Below are 17,328 nucleotides of genomic sequence, written 5' to 3'. Positions count from 1 at the left end.
AAACTTGATTATTTTTATCTTCTTTCCTCCACTTCCACATATGACTTATACTAAGCTTAAGTTCAAGTTCTTTGTGTGTGGGGAGGGAGGTGGGGAGGAGGTTTTATTTTTATTTTTTTACTTTTTTTTTGCATTTGAAGGTTTACAGAATTTTGTACAGAATCATTGAAAAATTCAGAAGAATCAACCTTTTTTTTTTTTTTTTTAGTAAGAACAACCATGAACTTGACCAAGGTTAGTTTTTGCTTGTCTGTTTTGTTTTTGCCAGTCCTGGGGCTTGAACTCAGGGCCTGAGCACTGTTCCTGGCTTCTTTTGCTCAAAGCTAGTACTCGGCCACTTGAGCCTTTTCTATATATGTGTGGTGCTGAGGAATCAAACTCAGGGCTTCATGTATGCTAGGCAAGCACTGTACCACTAGGCCATATTCCCAGCCCTCTATAAAACTTTTAAAGAGGAGCTAATACCAATACTCCTCAAGCTCTTCTGTGAAATAGAAGCATAGGTAGAAATCCTAAACTCATTCTGAGAGGCTAATATCATACTCATCCCCAAACCAGGCAAGGACCCAACAAAAAAAGAGAATTAAAGACCAATCTCACTTTTGAACACAGTTGCAAAACTCCTCAGCAAAATATTAGCTAACAGAATCCAGAAACAGATTAAAAAAATCATACATCATGACCGAGTGAGTAGGTTTCATCCCATAGATGAGAGGCTGATTTCACATACGCAAATCAGTAAACGTAATTCATCACATTAACAGAGGTAAGGCCAAGAATCACATCCTTATCTCAGTCGATGCTCAAGAAGCCTTCGACAAAATACAACATCAATTCATGTTAAAATCCCTGGAGAAATTAGGAATAGAAGGAACATTCTTTAAAACAATAAAAGCCATATACTACAGACCAACTGCTAATATCATACTAAATGGGGAAAAACTAAAACCATTTCCCCTAAAATCGAGAACAAGACAAGGATGCCCACTCTCTCTGCTCCTATTCAATATAGTTCTGGAATTCCTAGCCATAGCAATAAAGGCAAGAAAAGGACATTAAAGGGATCCACATAGGAAAGAAGAAATCAAACTATCCCTATTCACAGATGACATGATCTTATACCTGAAGGAACCACAAAACTGCTCCCAAATTCCTAGAATTAATAAACCATTTTGGTAAAGTAGCAGGTTACAAAATTAATCCTCAAAAATCAGCAGCCTTTCTGTATACCAACAACATACAATCAAAAAAGAAATTATGGGAACAATACCATTCACAATAGCTTAAAAAAAAAAAAAGAATAAAATACCTAGGAATTAACCTAACCAAAGATGTAAAAGGGGCTGGGGATATAGCCTAGTGGCAAGAGTGCCTGCCTCGGATACACGAGGCCCTAGGTTCGATTCCCCAGCACCACATATACAGAAAATGGCCAGAAGCGGCGCTGTGGCTCAAGTGGCAGAGTGCTAGCCTTAAGCGGGAAGAAGCCAGGGACAGTGCTCAGGCCCTGAGTCCAAGGCCCAGGACTGGCCAAAAAAAAAAAAAAGATGTAAAAGATCTATTTAATGAAAACTATAGAAACCTAAAAAGAGAAATCAAAGAGGACACTGGGAAATAGAAAAACCTCCATGCTCATGGGTAGGCAGAATCAATATTGTGAAAATGGCCATATTGCCAAATTCAACACAATCCCCATCAAAATCCCAACTGCAGTCTTTACTGAAATAGAGAAAACAATCCCAAAATTCATATGGAGCAACAAAAGACCTAGAATATTATCGCCAAAGCAATTCTAGGCAAAAGAAGCAGTGCAGGAGGTATCACAATACCAGACATCAAGCTCTATTATAGAGCCATCATAACAAAAACAGCCTGGTACTGGCACAAAAACAGACCTGAAGATCAATGGAATACGATAGAAGACCCAGAAATAAATCCACATACTTACAGTCAGCTGACATTTGACAAAGGAGTCAAGTACATACAATGGGTTACATAGCCTCTTCAACTACTGGTGCTGGGAAAACTGGACAGCCACATGCAGAAAACTCAAAGTGGACCCTAGTCTATCACCATGCACCAAGATCAACTCAAAATGGATTAAAGACTCAACATCAAAGTGAAACACAAACACTAATTCATATGTACATAAATTCATATGTACATAATTTAATATCCAGGCTGTAAAGAACACCAAAGATAAGAAAGCAAACGACTTCTTTGTAATCAATCTTAGAGAAACTAAAGGACCCTATACCCTTTACCTCACACAAGATGTACATAGGTACACATCTGAAAAAAGCTGGGAGGAGGGAAACAGTAGAATGGGCCCAGCAGCTGTAATGGGCACTGATGAGAGTAAGCCAAGCAACTCAAGGGCAGCAGGGAGGGGGGAAAATTAGAGAAAAAGAAGGAGCAGATTACACTAAGCAAAAGAAAAGAGGTGTGTGTGTGTGTGTGTGTGTGTGTGTGTGTGTGTGTGTGTGTGTGACCCGATCTGGAAGGAATTGTTTTACAATTAATAATCATAGAAGATATAACTATTATAGACTAAAGAGACAATGTAGATTAAGGATAAGATTTTTGTTTGTTTTTTGTTTTTGAAAAAATAATGAAGAAAGCAAGGGGGTGGGGTGGGGTGAGGGGCTGGGGAGGAAGGAGGGAGAAAAATGAGGAAGGGGATAACATGTATGAGAAGAAATGTATGTGTATTCACTACCTTAAGCATGTAACTAACCCCTATGTGCATCATCTTGACAATAAAAAAGAGGAAAAAAAAGCACGATGCTCAAACTTTAACATTGCCCCCTCCTAGAGAAAATAACAGGAAGTAAATTAAGAAGTAATAGTAGGAAAAGAAAATAAAAGGAAAGAGGAGGAGGAAGGAACATGAGGAAGTAATCATATTGAGAAAGCCAGAAAAGAATAAAAATCACCTGAACTAAAGAAAGACAGTAAGAGTAGCCTGCCATATTAAGTCTTGCTACAAACTAGCATACACTGAAGATAGAACTGGACAATGAATTGCGAGCATGACTATTATTGATGAGGTTCCTATGAGCAAATTTACAAAGTGTTCATGGTGGAAATGGGCCAGAGAAGAGGTGAAAATGACTAGCTTTGGACTGTGATGACTGTCAGATGGATACAAACGTTTTGCTAGAAAAGAGAGCATTTATATTATAAACGTCTGAAAATAAAATTTGGGGGTCATGGGTTGTAAGAGTTCATGTTGATTTCTACAATAAATAAATATTGGAGAGAATAATACATAAAGTGGCTTTATTTTATCTCTATTTAGGACTCTGAAAGAACAGTATCAGTAGCTTTTTTTTTTTTTTTTTTTTTTTTGCCAGTCTTTGGGAATGGACTCAGGGCCTGAGCACTGTCCCTGGCTTCTTTTTGCTCAAGGTTAGCACTCTACCACTTGAGCCACAGCGCCACTTTTTCTGTTTATGTGGTGCTGAGGACTCAAACCCAGGGCTCCATGCATGCAAGGCAAGTACTGTACCTCTAAGCCACACTCCCAGCCTTACCTTCTTTCTTTTAACCCCTCTGAGGGTCTCATGATGTGTGGCATCAGGCAGGAGTTGATAGGACCAGGATCACACCAAGTGAAGGAAGCCAGAGAGGGATTCAAGGGTCAGCCATGCTGTTTTGATCCAGCTCACTCTCTGGGAAACTAAAGGTCCTCCTTTAGGCAGTTCTTCCCTGATGTAAGTAATGCTCATTAGACACCAACTTGTGGAGGTCCCATTCCTCTCACACTGCCACAGTGCAGACCAGCCTCCAACACAAGACAAACTTGAAGATGTGTCCAAATCAAACCAAAGCAGGGAGTTTAAGGGGAAGGGCTTTTTCATTTGGGCTGAGGAGACCACTGGGACCAAAGCTTGTTTCACAAACATGTATGAGTTGTCCGGTATCATTTGCACAGTGGAAGAAATAATTTGTGGTACATTTTAATTTTTTTTTAAGTTTTTATTATCAAACTGATGTTCAGAGAGGTTACAGTTTTATACGTTAGGCATTGGATTCATTTCTTGTACTGTTTGTTACCTTGTCCCTCATGCCCCCCTCCCTCCTCCCCCTTACCCTTTCCCCCCCTGAGGTGTTCAGTTCACTTACACCAAACAGTTTTGCAAGTATTGCTTTTGTAGTTGTTTCTCTTTTTTTACCGTGTGTCTCTCAATTTAGTATGCCCTTTCAATTTCCTAGTTCTAATACCCGTATACACGGTTTCCAATATACTCAGATAAGATTACATCGATAGTATAGATACAATCACAAGAAGGTGATACAAGAACATCATCAATAGTAGAAGCTACAGATACACATGGGATGTTGAAAGTAGTTACAACTGGGCTGGGGATATGGCCTAGTGGCAAGAGTGCCTGCCTCGGATACACGAGGCCCTAGGTTCGATTCCCCAGCACCACATATACAGAAAACCGCCAGAAGTGGTGCTGTGGCTCAAGCGGCAGAGTGCTAGCCTTGAGCAAGAAGAAGCCAGGGACAGTGCTCAGGCCCTGAGTCCAAGGCCCAGGACTGGCAAAAAAAAAAAAAAGAAAGTAGTTACAACTGTGATATAACAATCATTTCCATAAAATGGAGTTCATTTCACTTAGCATCATCTTATGTGTTCATAAGGGTATAGCTATTGGGCTCTTGTGATCCTCTGTTGTGACTTGCCTAAACCTGTGCTAATTATTCCCAATAAGGGAGACCATAGAGTCCCTGTTTCTTTGGGTCTGGCTCACTTCACTTAGTATAATTTTTTCCAAGTCCTTCCATTTCCTTACAAATGGGGCAATGTCATTCTTTCTGATAGAGGCATAAAATTCCATTGTGTATATGTACCACATTTTCCTGATCCATTCGTCTATGGAGGGGCATCTGGGTTGGTTCCAGATTCTCGCTATGACAATGTGGTACATTTTTAAAAATCATGACAGGGGAAACAAAAAGTTCTAAGGCAAATCCAGAACAATTTTGAAAATGGTTGTGAACTAAACTTGTTTTTCTCCTTTCACATATTGTTCTAAACACTTACTGTAGACTGTGCTGATCATTCTTCTTGGAATGAGGAAAAAGTTGCATGAAGAGGACAGATCAATTCTGCCCCTGTAAGAACAGAATTAGTCCAGCAAAGCCTACGACTCATGCATTAAATATTTTGGGTAAGAATCCTCATTAAACCATCTATACATAGCTTAGTTTTATAGAATAGTGTTGGAAAAAGAGAAATTATTAATACATAATAGAAAAAATACTATTCTTTTTCCGTGTGTGTGTGTGTGTGTTTGTGTAGGTGTATGTATGCATTTGTTAAAGGATCTTTGTGAGATCTTAGAGATTGTTTTGAAAAGTAAAGTAGATTTTTTTTATCACATATAACAGTATCTTGGCCATAGTTATCCTGTACTTGTGTAAGCATATGTAATTCTCTAAACTTTTAATTATGTTTCACATGAATTATTTAAAACTATTACTATAAGTCAGGAAATTATAGTAACTAAAAGATAAACATTTGTTATTACTGTGTCTACTTATAGAGATACTTAATTTGCATCTTATAATTTAGCTTCAATATGAATGGCAATGAATGGGTCCTCAGCAGAGTTGCTAATGGAGAAGTGAGCTCTGCCGTCTCTGGAAACAGAGATTGTGATTCCTGTGCAATTGCCATCGACTTTATCTCCAGAAATGACGTCACAATAGGTCCCCGCAGGAAGACCAGTTAGCAAAGTTGATGATAATGACCTAAAATATAAAAGGTAACAATTAACTAAAATTCAACACAGAGAACTTCCAGTCTGCAGGCTATCAGTAAATGTGATAATCTGCGAGAGAGAGAGAGAGAGAACAAACAGCATAAATATCAAATGTGCAGAGAAGTTGTTGTAACAAATCTAGAAAAATAAAATTGCAATAGTGAGTTTTGAAACTACAAGTCCTTTCAGTTTTATCACAACAGGTATATTAACCACTTGTGTGTTTTGTGGGTTAATAATGTGAACATATAAATGTATATTTTATACATATATACATACACACAGATCTCAGCCTGCTGAGTTGCTAGGGTTATTGGCATAAGTTACTGGTGCCTAGTACATTGATCTATTTTTATACAAGTACTGTATATATATATATATAATTTCAATATATCTACCTTCATTCACCCTTTCTATTCATTCTTTCCCCTCTTATGGAAGAACAGGACTTTGCGTAAGAGACTTGTTTTTACACTTCTCCCGTACATACTGTTAAGTATAGAGTATTTTTAAAAGAGATTTAGCCTCATTTTTCATACATGCATATAATGTACCTTAATAAGGTTGAATCCTGCGTTTACTCTGTTTTGTTTTTTTAACCTTTTTTTTTTTTGCCAGTCCTGGGCCTTGGACTCAGGGCCTGAGCACTGTCCCTGGCTTCATTTTTGCTCAAGGCTAGCACTCTACCTCTTGAGCCACAGTGCTACTTCTGGCCATTTTCTGTATATGTGGTGCTGGGGAATTGAACCCAGAGCTTCTTGTATACAAGGCAAGCACTCTTGCCACTAGGCCATATTCCCAGCCCACATTTTTCATATTGGAAAAATCTCTCAATGAGTGGATTAAGATGTGTAGAATAAAAAAATGATGGTGAATCTTATTCTGTTCCCTATTTTATATATATTTTCCTTTGAGTAGAATTATAGATATATATATATTTTTTCCTTTGAGTAGAATTTTATATATATATATACATCCACCCACATATATACATATACGTATATGTGCTTATACATATACACACATGCCTACAAATCCTGCTCTTCACCTAAGAGGGGAAAGAATGAATGGAAAGGGTGACTGAAGGTGGATATTATTGAAATTATGTATAGTTCTATATATGTGCATAACTATATATGTATATGTTATGTATTAATGTATAGATCATGTACACATGCGTTCAAATATATAATATATGTTTGTGTGTATATATATGTACAGTACTTGTATAAAAATAGAACAATGTGCCAGGCATCAGTGGTTCAGGCCTATAATCCTAGCTACTCAGCAGGCTGAGATCTGAGGACCACGGAGCCAAGCCAACCCACCTGGAAAGTCTATGAGACTACAGTCTCTAATTAATCACCAAAAAGTCATGAGTAGAGCTGCGGCTTGAGCAAAAATGCTTAGAAACATCGCTACAGCACTAAGTTCAAGCCTCAGAATCAACACACACAGACACACACAAGAACAATACAACCTACTGATATTTCTTTTTAAAAGAAAGGGGGTAGGGATAAAGGATAGCAATAAAGAAGGTGGTTAGATTTGGTACCTTGTGGGCAAATATTGAATTACCACAACGAAATCAGGTTAAGTATATGCTCATGGTAATGTAATAAAAACAATATGACTTATGAATTGTAATTATTAGCTACTTACCAGTCATCATTGTTAAAAACAATGAATCCTTTGTTTCCTCTTCCAAAAGCTACTTGGTTGCTCCCATTATCCCACCAGTTGGTAAAAGGCTGGCCATCAACTACATTTCGAAAGGCAACCATGTTCCTACAAGAACAATTATATATGAACTGCTGCATACTTCAACTCATGAGATGAAATAAAACATTAAGAGAAGATCATTATAGAGAATATCTCTAAATAAGCATCTCCAACCTGATTTGACGCCAGCGGTGTTCACAGACCCAGCCATTGCCACAGGTGGTGTCAGGGTTAATAGTGACTTCTTTAATTGTTTCGTTATTGCTGGGCGGTCCAACCCAGTCATTGACATCCTTAGTTACAGAGCAAAAAAATTTAATTTTAACATGCATTTGCTAGCCCCTTCCTTCCCCACTAAACTAAACCCAGCTTGTTCTCCTACGGTGGCCCTGCTGTATCTACCAATTTGTTCTTGTTCCTTTATTGAGTCCTCATCTTCTCTATCTCTTGTTCTCTAGGGACATATTTCAAACAAGAGTAGCAAACTTTTCTCATTTTCCTTCCAAGCAATGGTTTGTCAATATCACCGGAAGCAGCGTCCAGTCACTGCAAGTGCATTTGTAATATTAGTATTAAATGATATGCTCCAATGAGACTAGCTTAAAAATCTTAATATACAGAACTGGTAGGAGCCTATTTTTTCTTATCTCTAAAATAGGAATATCAATTGGTTTTTGTTACAAAAAATAATGCATTTACTGGGAAAAGTGGAAGGTTGGAAGGGGTCGTGGAGAATGATGAAAAATGTGACATCACTTAAGATGTATCATGTCCATAAACTGCTTTGTTGAGTGGCAACTCCTTTGTACAACTCCTTAAAGACAATAACAATGAATTAAAAAATAATGTGAAATCACTTTTGACAGAACAATTACAAATGTTGCTTCTAATTATTGTTTGGTCTCATACCATCTTCTAAATAAACACACTATCCAACACATCCTAATATTCTTTACTGAAATGGCAAAAACTTTTCATATATTCCTTTATGGTAGATAACACTTAGAAAGATATTTATAGAATAAAATCAAAATGAGTCTAGTAGGGATTTCAGTGTATAGAAACCATTTATACTATACTAAGGGATTTCATGGCACCGATGTCTTGGTTAAGTAGAAATGCAATAGGAAAAAAATCAATGGGAAATTTTTATGACTTCTGATATCAGAAGAACAATTAGTGGAAGTTGCAGATGCTGAGTCAATATAAAAGGGATGCATTCCAAAATTGAAGCTATCCATCAAAAGAAAGACTTGCCAGGCAGACAAGTAGGGTACTCAAATTGAGAAATATAAAAGAAAACCTAAAATTATATCTATTATACTTGCTTGCAAAAGGACTTTTACTTTCGATCTAAAGTTTAATATGGTACTACTTCTGAAATTGTCCACCATCCTCCCAAAGACTTTTCTTGTAAATGTTAGGAAATAACCTGCAAATTTCTGGTGTATTTCTTGCTTTCTTGCACAGGCTAACATTGTACCGTGACCCTCAGATCTAAGCCTCCTGAGAAGTCCAGAGACACTAGTACCCAGATAAATTTGTGTTCTTTAATACACAATTTTCCTTCTGATATATTTTTTCTATTTAAATTCAGCTCAACGGAGTCCTTTCTTTGCATTCTACAGAAGTTATTTAAAACAAGCATTTTATATTGCTGGTACATTGGGCATGAACTGTTTGATGTCTTTTTAAATGCTAACATATGTAATCACACAATAACTCTATAAGGCAGATACTTTTAAAAGCACACTTTTATGGCTCTCTACATCTTGAATTTATTTTCACATTTTTTTCCCTTGGTGGAAGAGGGTATCTTCTGTTTATCCTATATCTGACACAAATATTATACTTTTTTTTTACAAGAAACCAATTTTCACTTATTTATACTCTTGCCATACTAAAATCTGAGTCTAACCACAAACTACCATTTAAAGAAATGCTTGATGAATAAATACTGAGTGCGATAATATCATGTAGTGATAAAAAAGAACTGCTATCTTTTTCTTGACAAAAGGATGTTTTCACCCATTCTCGCACTTACTTTTCCATTCTCAAAGTATCTTGGCCAATGGTAGCTTGACATCACTCGTGTGAAGCCATAAGGATGAGCAAGCATGAATCCAACGGCCATTTTGTACAGTCTGGAGGTGATAAGATGGTGTTTAGTGGAAGGTCAGAGGATGGACACCATGGTCTCTGAAGGCAGGATCCCAAGAAGAAGAGAACACCCTTGCCTACCTGGCATCCCAGAAGGTCAGGATGGAGGCTCCTCCAGCCCCGTGTCCTCGCTGATTGTCGTGGTTGTCCACAAAGACCAGGGCTCTGTCAGAGGGCATGAAGCCCCAGCCTTCTCCCCAGTTCCTAAAATATTAACACACTATGGATATTAACATACATTCCTTTAAAACTGATTTAGAGTAAAATAATTGAATGGCTCTCCCTTAGTATTTGTGTGTGTGTGTGTGTGTGTGTGTGTAAGTGCACTCATTAAATCTGCAAATAAACTTCATTTTGTATGCGTAAATAAATTACTTGCCTTCCATTTATGTTACCTATAAGAATTTTTTTATTAAAAAAGATACTTTTAGACATTTCAATATATTGCATCTTATAGGGGTTCCAAAAGAGTCAACATTTACAACACATTACACAGGACACCAAAAAGTGTTAAAAATCTGCCTCCAATAGATACTACCACAGCAAAGACATTTTAACATTTGAAATTAAGTGATTGACATAAGAGACTTAACAATGTTGGTACTTTAAACATGGCAGGATTCTTTTTAAAACTAATCGACTTTCACAGATTATAGGCAAATGTGACTAAAACTTAATATGCCCATGTCATACATAGTCAAAAATCACAAAGTGATGTTTGGGTTTAGAGAATCCATCCCTAAAATTCTTTTTTTCAAGATGAAAAAGATGATGAATTGGTGTGTGGAAGAAAATAGCATGCATTATTAATGATCACCTTCTTGACTGTTGTGTTGTCTGTCTGGATAGAGAGACTCTAAGAACATAACTGAAGTAATATGATTAATTCATCTATGAAGTAATTCAAATAACCCGTCATAATTTGCTTACTTTAAGTAAGTCATCTTCTCTCCATTCCACTTGCGAATCACTGTGCCCAGCTTAGCACCGTATTTGAATTCTGTCACACGACCATTTCCAAAGTACTCACTACTTGAAACTGCCTCACCTCCCAGATCAATGACCTAGGGGAAAACAGGGAAATTATCTTGATAATGTGAGTTTTAAAAAAGAATAAAACATGGCTGCAGTCTTGAGTTACAATCTCGAGATGCAGACCTCCTGAACCCCATCTTTTGCCTCTTGTCCTTTTTCTCTTGTCTTGCATTTTTCTTTTTCTTTAATCCTCGCCCCCTCAATCAGGATTCCCTCTTCACTGCCGGCTGGCTCGGCAGACTAATTCTTTTTTCTTTCTGATAGTCCTGGGGCTTGAACTCAGGACCTAAATGCTGTCCCTGAGCTTGCCCACCCCCACTCTTTTAAAAGTTATTGTTATAAAGGTGATATACAGAGGGGTTACAGTTACATGAGTCAGGTAATAAGTACATTTCTTTTTGGACAATGCCACTGCTTCCCTTGCTTTCTCCAAGTTTTCCCCTCCCATCTCCACCCACAAGTTGTAGAGTTCATTTTCTACATAGTGTCCAGTGAGTACCATGTTGCATGTGTTCACTCTTTGTCCCTCCATTTCTGTGCCTCCCCTTACACCCCCAAAGACATTGAACAAACAAAACAAAAACAAAAAAATATGAGTTTTAAAGTATTTCAGTGTGCAGATTAGTATGCTTTTACAAATCATAGCTTCAAACCAATTATGTCTTTTGCAATGCTCCAAATGGTTTCATCTAGGTTAGAGATGCTTAATTTTTTGATAAAATATTGTCACAATCTTGAAAAAAACACCTAGAGAAATGTGAGCTATGCATATGAAAACCAGTAGCTTTTCTGTCAACGAGTAATAAACTGACTACAAAAAGTATTTATAAATACAGTCCTAGTCATAAGACCCTCAAAAATTTACCTACAAATAAAATTAAATGTGGAAATGAGAACTACACAGTTAAAAATGTAAAGGACTTGGAGGCACTAGTGGCTTGCACCTATGATCCTAGCTCTTTAGCAAGCTGAAATCTGCCTGGACCAAAAAAAAAAAAAAAAAAAAAAAATCCACAAGACTTTTATCTCCAACCAACCAGCAAACCGCCAAAAATGAAGGCATAGCTTACATTCTAGAGCCCCACCGGTGAGTGCAAAAGCCAAAAGAGTGCTAGTCCCCGAGTTTAACCTCCAGAAACTGTTCTACATTACAAGGCCAGAAGTTACACGGTCCCTGATTCTCTTTCTTCATTTTCCTTACTTTGCCTGGATTACTTCCCATGCACACGTGTGTACGGAGGTACCTCTTGGTAAACGAAAGGCCTGCTTCCTTCAGGGAACCACGTGCTGTTTAGAGGATGCAGTTTCTCCAGAACCGCCTTGATGTCTCCGGGCCACATGTGCTTGGCCGCGTCCAGTCGGAACCCTGCCACTCCCATGTCGATGAGGTGGTTCAGGTAGTCTGCGACCTTGCAGCGCACGTAAGCTTTCTCAAGGGCAAGATCAAGAAGACCGACGAGGCGGCAATCCCTGACCTGGTCGGGGGAACGGGTGGGTTATTGATTCCCTAAATATTATGGCTTCCCTGAGAAGCCACATCATGATCCATTCATGCGTAATGCGTCCACATGCATCTCCATAGCGCTTGCACAGGGGGCACTGGGAAGATTGGGCCTTTGACATTATTTATACCATGTAAATGGAGAAGGAAGGACATGGAGGAGAGGAGCTTCTTAGTTATTTGTAGTTTGGGTGTTTTTTTTTCCCCCCCCCCCTTTGTGGATCCTGCAAGAGATCAAACTCAGGGCGCCGGATGAGCCCCCCGCCGCTCATGCGCACTGCAGGGAGACCCGCGCTCCAGGCGCGGACGGGCGCGGGGTCCCCGCTTGGGACGTCCCACCTGCGCGGCGTCGCCGTAGCTCTCGATGCCGCCGCTGGCAGAGCGGCACTTGCGGTCGTTGAAATCCCAGCCCGAGTACGGCACGGCGGGGAAGGCCCTGGCCGGGGCGCGGAAGGGGCTCCCGCAGGCGCCGCGAGCTCCCGCACCCGCGGCCGGGCTGCACATGTGGTTCATCACCGCGTCCGCGTAGACGCGCACCTGCGGGCCGGGAGAACGGGCCCGTCAGCGTGGCTTTGAGGAGACGCACAGAGCACCGTGGGTCACAGCGCACAAGCTGAGCCACGGCTCCAGAGCCTTCCTGTTTGATTTCCTTACTTTATTTCCAGAAAAACTGGGATTATTGAGTTTTGAAATTCCAGTGGGTCACAAGGAGAAGAAAGTAGTTTGCTACTATGCATGCATACACACATACATATGTAAATATATATGTATGTGCATACACACACACACACACATATATATATATATATATGCATGTAGATCTTACTCTCCCATTATAATCCTCATTAGAGGGAGAAAATGTCTATTTACCATTAAAATAAAAGATAGGGATGCAATCTCAAGAACTATGGCTAGCCAATAAATCACATGAAAAAAAAACAGTTATTATTATAATACAATTTCCAGTACCTAACAAGTAATGTGCTACTAGGACATGTATATAGTTGTAATAGTTAAAAGATGATATTTGGCTTTATAAGTAAACTCTTCTTGAAAACTTAAGCTATCTCTTCCTCAGTAGATGAATGGTATGGAAACAGTATTTATAAAAGTTGAACATAGGGCATTATTTAATTTTGAGTTAAAGCTAAATAATTCAGTAAATTTTCTAAAATTTTGACTATGAATGGTTTAGTGCCCAAGAGTACAAGAGACAGGACAAAGAAATTAATTTTGTTCACTATTTTAAAAGAATCTTTAATTTACTTACCCCAACATTGTTACACCTAGTCACCATGTCTCTGAACTCATCTTCATTCCCAGATCTTGTGCAGATTTTATAGCTGATGGGTTGGTATCTTTCCCACCAAGGTCTCGAAGGGTTGTGAACTACAATGTTTTCATTGGGTGGAGAGATCTACGAAATTAATCAACATTTTAAGTGACAGGTTATGGATTGCATTATATCACCAAAGACTCTAGGTAGTAATAACTATGGCTCACACCTGTAATGATAGCTACTGAGGGGGCTGAGATGTAAGAATCACCGTTAAAAGCCAGCATGGACAGGAAAGCCCATGAGACTCTTCCAATTAATTACAGAAAAAGCTGGAAACGCTGCTGTGATTCAAGTGGTAGAATGCTAGCCTTGAGCAAAAGGATCTCAGGAACAGTGCCCAGGCCCAGAGTTCAAGCCCCAGGACAGGTGAAAGAATGGAAGGAAGAGAAAAAGGAAATGTTAAACGCACACTAAATGAAGCTGTTTTGCTGATCTCCTAACACAAGAATAACATTGCCAACAACACTAAGGGTTTTCTTCAGTATGTAGTAGCTCTTAAGCTACATACTGAACTCTGAAATGTAGTCTGTAAAACTCACCTGGACTCCTCCAAATCCATTGGGGGCTAAATACCTCTCACATTCTTGAGCTATGTCAGCCCAGCGCCACTCAAACAGGTGGACTATAGATGTTCGCCCCAGTTGAGTATTGGGGGTGTGCTGAGCCCAGCAGAGCCCAATGGCTGACAGAAATAGAAAGACTTGCATGCTGCTCTGCAGTTGTCAGAATTCTTTCTAGCAAAAAAGAGCAAAGTTTACACCATATATGTTACAATAAATAAATATATGAACAGTTTACTCATAATCTGAAAAGTATTATTGTAGTGTTGGCTCATTCATAAAGTACCCCATGACAACCTAGCTGGCTTCAGAAACTCATGATATTTTACACTGAATTAATGTTAAGTTCTCAAACATCTGAGATTATATATGTATGTATATATGTGTGTGTATATATATATATATACTCATTGTTCAATAAGAATAAAAATTTTGTTTTCTTATGTCCCCCAATAACAATAGGAGCTACAATTGGAGGTAGCTGAGTTTATGACTAAAATATTATCAAAGAGGATGAGTCTGATCAAGGACTATACATAGTAATGAACATGCTACATTGTCATCCTCTTGTATAACCCTTTGAAGTTTAAAACTAGAGGTATTTATAAAAATGCGAGGAGATGAGAAAGTGTTAGTTGTAAGGAAGGGCATCAAAAGTGCTGTGGGCTTTAGTTCTTTTTCAACAAATCACAAAGCTCACCTTTGATCAACAGACTTTATGCATATTAAAGTAGATGTTTCTCATATTTTAGACACAGTTTTATACTACAGGTTGAGATTCCAAGTGTTTTTTTTTATCCTCTATGATTTATTTCCCCTCTGTCATTTTTGTCTGTGATACACATTCAACTGAAGCCACTTCTTTATGAAGCCTACCCTTATATTTTTTAGGCATTATTTTTAACTCCTCTGAGATCCAGAATAGGACTCAAGGCTGCTTAGACACTGGGTAACGGCATTGAGTATTAGAGATAAAGGCATTGTTTAAGCTTGAATCAAGTTACATGATGTCAAAGTGTAATGTTTGGGATCACAATTTCAAGAGTAATACAATCTGTAACTTAAACCCTGACTTGCCAGTTATAAAGAACTTGGAACATAATCCCTCAAACTCCTATGAATTAAAAAAAAATGTAACTCATATTTCATCTGGTTTTTGCCATGATCGAGCACTTTAATCAAGCAAAGCTGCTCTTTTAGTACACGGACACAGACATTTCTTTGTCTACTTGTTAGTGTTAAATATTTGTAATTATTTTCTCATTGTATTATTTAATGTCCTATTGAAACTATGTTACACTCATACTCTAACACGATCTCTGCCGTCACTTGTCATTCTGTCATTTCATTCTCTACTTGTCGTTTGCTAATAATTCTTACTACTTCTCAGAAATCTATTCATGTCTCTCACAGTAGCAGGTGGGGCTCAGAAGGAATTAGCAATGTTTTCAACTGGCTGAAAACTCCACAGAACTGAAACCTGCAAACCTATGTTTACACTTGCTTCAGATATCTACAAAGTTATTTTAAGGATAGTGAAATGTTAAGTCACCCTGATTGGAGCCCTGGACATTATATATTTTTGTCACATCATCCTACCATTTCCTTTATACATCTATATCTATCTAAATTTAAACTCTGAAAATAGTAACATATCAAGAAAGTAAATCTAAACCCAAACTACCGTTTGTGGTATCCTCAAAAGTATTTTTTCTATCTAAATTTTAAAACAAGTGTTATTGCATTTAATATCAAAAGACTCCATGATAAACATAGAATTTCCTTTAATACACTGAGTACAAGAAAGTTAGTCATCTTATTTAAACTCTTAGCTTGTGTCACTGAAGAGGCTAACTTGCATTAATTGAAGGAGGCCTATCAAAATGTTAACCTAAAAGTAGTAACACCAAGAAAATTTTAACTATTTTATACCTTCCTATCTATATATGAAAATATAGAATTTACAAAATAGTTTCTTCTTATTGGAAAAAAGTCATCCAGATATTGAGATTTTTTAACTTAAACTAATGTTGATCAATAACAGACAAATTCCCTACCTTTTTAACTTTTAGTTATTAGCTTTGAGGTCTCATCCTACAGAATCATAGTAAACAGTTGAACAGACCTATCATTACATATTTTAGTACTTTAATATCACATCTGTGAATGCTACTTGATCATTTGTACTTATCTGTATTATAATCCTTAATATTTTTCCTATTTTTAGATATTCTAAAGTTTTAGGTTAAAATATTAGACAGATTTGGCCAAGCAAGTGAATGCCTTTCACTGAAAAATAAATTTTAACATTTATCATAATTACTGTGAAGTTTACATTGATTCTGTATAAACAGTAAACCTTCACCCACCAGCTAATTCCTTCTGCTAGGTAAAAGAAAGAAAAAAAAATTAAAAAGGAAAAGAACCTAGGTTTAGGATTAATCATATAGGACAGCGAGAAAAAGATAATCAAGTTTGCCTACCAGATCTCTGAAATTAGTGAAATATCCTGAGACAAGGAAGGCTACAATGTTTGCTACAGTTCCAGCATAAAGTAGACAACTGTACTACTGGACTCTGACTTCTGCTTTGTCAACACACTTTAAAGAAGATTGTGAAAGTGTGAACTCTAACCAATCATATAACAGAAATCACTTATTCTACAACCAAAGGAGGAGGAGATCTACATGAAACAAGTTAAAAATAACTTACCGTAGTCACATTTTATAATCAGCAATCTCCCAAACCTAGAGTATTCTGGCTTTTTAAAAGTAAAATATTAAAATTCTCATGGTTTAAGTTTTAGTTTTTCTTAATTGAAGAAGAAAATCCAAGCTTTGGAATCTTACAGACTTTCTATAACCCCTTCATTTGCACAGACACAAGGCCTTGCTCTTAGTTGGCAAGTCTCTTTCCTACAGCAGTGTAATCTGAGCTCCAGGAGACACCAGCCCACATGATTTACCCCTGATGCATAACAAAGCACTATGTTCCCTTCTCTGCTAAATCTGTAATCGGACCACCTCTGCTGATTACACCACATCTCTTCAGTCGTTTTTCAGTTGTCAGTGTACCCTATTTCGTGAATTGTCCATGAATTGTAAAAATCTTTCTTAACATAATCTTAAAGATAATATCTGCATATGACTAAAACACTATAAAATAAACCAAAATATAAATGTAATCACTGAATCTAAGATTTAATTTGGGGGTGTGTGTCAGTGTAGGGCTTGAACT

The 17,328-nt window shown here is 37.7% G+C and overlaps 1 protein-coding gene across 3 annotated transcripts; it reads right to left on the bottom strand.

The window, feature by feature from the left end:
* Positions 1-5,516: 5,516 nt before the first annotated feature.
* Positions 5,517-16,972, bottom strand: LOC125364285 (alpha-amylase 2B-like). Of its 3 annotated transcripts, XM_048363777.1 has the most exons (12): positions 16,632-16,698; positions 16,575-16,597; positions 14,071-14,265; positions 13,463-13,609; positions 12,532-12,729; positions 11,936-12,166; positions 10,587-10,720; positions 9,738-9,860; positions 9,541-9,640; positions 7,671-7,789; positions 7,437-7,562; positions 5,517-5,763 (listed from the first exon to the last, which is right to left on the bottom strand). In XM_048363777.1, exons 3-12 carry the CDS (start codon positions 14,236-14,238, stop codon positions 5,574-5,576), a joined length of 1,536 nt encoding a protein of 511 aa, XP_048219734.1. In that variant the 5' UTR covers positions 14,239-14,265; positions 16,575-16,597; positions 16,632-16,698; the 3' UTR covers positions 5,517-5,573. The 3 variants fall into 3 exon arrangements, with proteins under 3 accessions (XP_048219734.1, XP_048219736.1, XP_048219733.1); XM_048363779.1 differs by lacking the exons at positions 16,575-16,597; positions 16,632-16,698 and adding an exon at positions 16,804-16,972; XM_048363776.1 differs by having other exon boundaries at positions 16,575-16,686.
* Between the last annotated feature and the right edge of the window lie 356 nt (positions 16,973-17,328).

This window comes from Perognathus longimembris, chromosome 15 (genome assembly GCF_023159225.1).
Source record: "Perognathus longimembris pacificus isolate PPM17 chromosome 15, ASM2315922v1, whole genome shotgun sequence".
Taxonomy (NCBI): Eukaryota; Metazoa; Chordata; class Mammalia; order Rodentia; family Heteromyidae; genus Perognathus; species Perognathus longimembris.
Note: the sequence above shows the minus strand (reverse complement) of the source record. Positions and strands in the feature narration are given on the sequence as shown.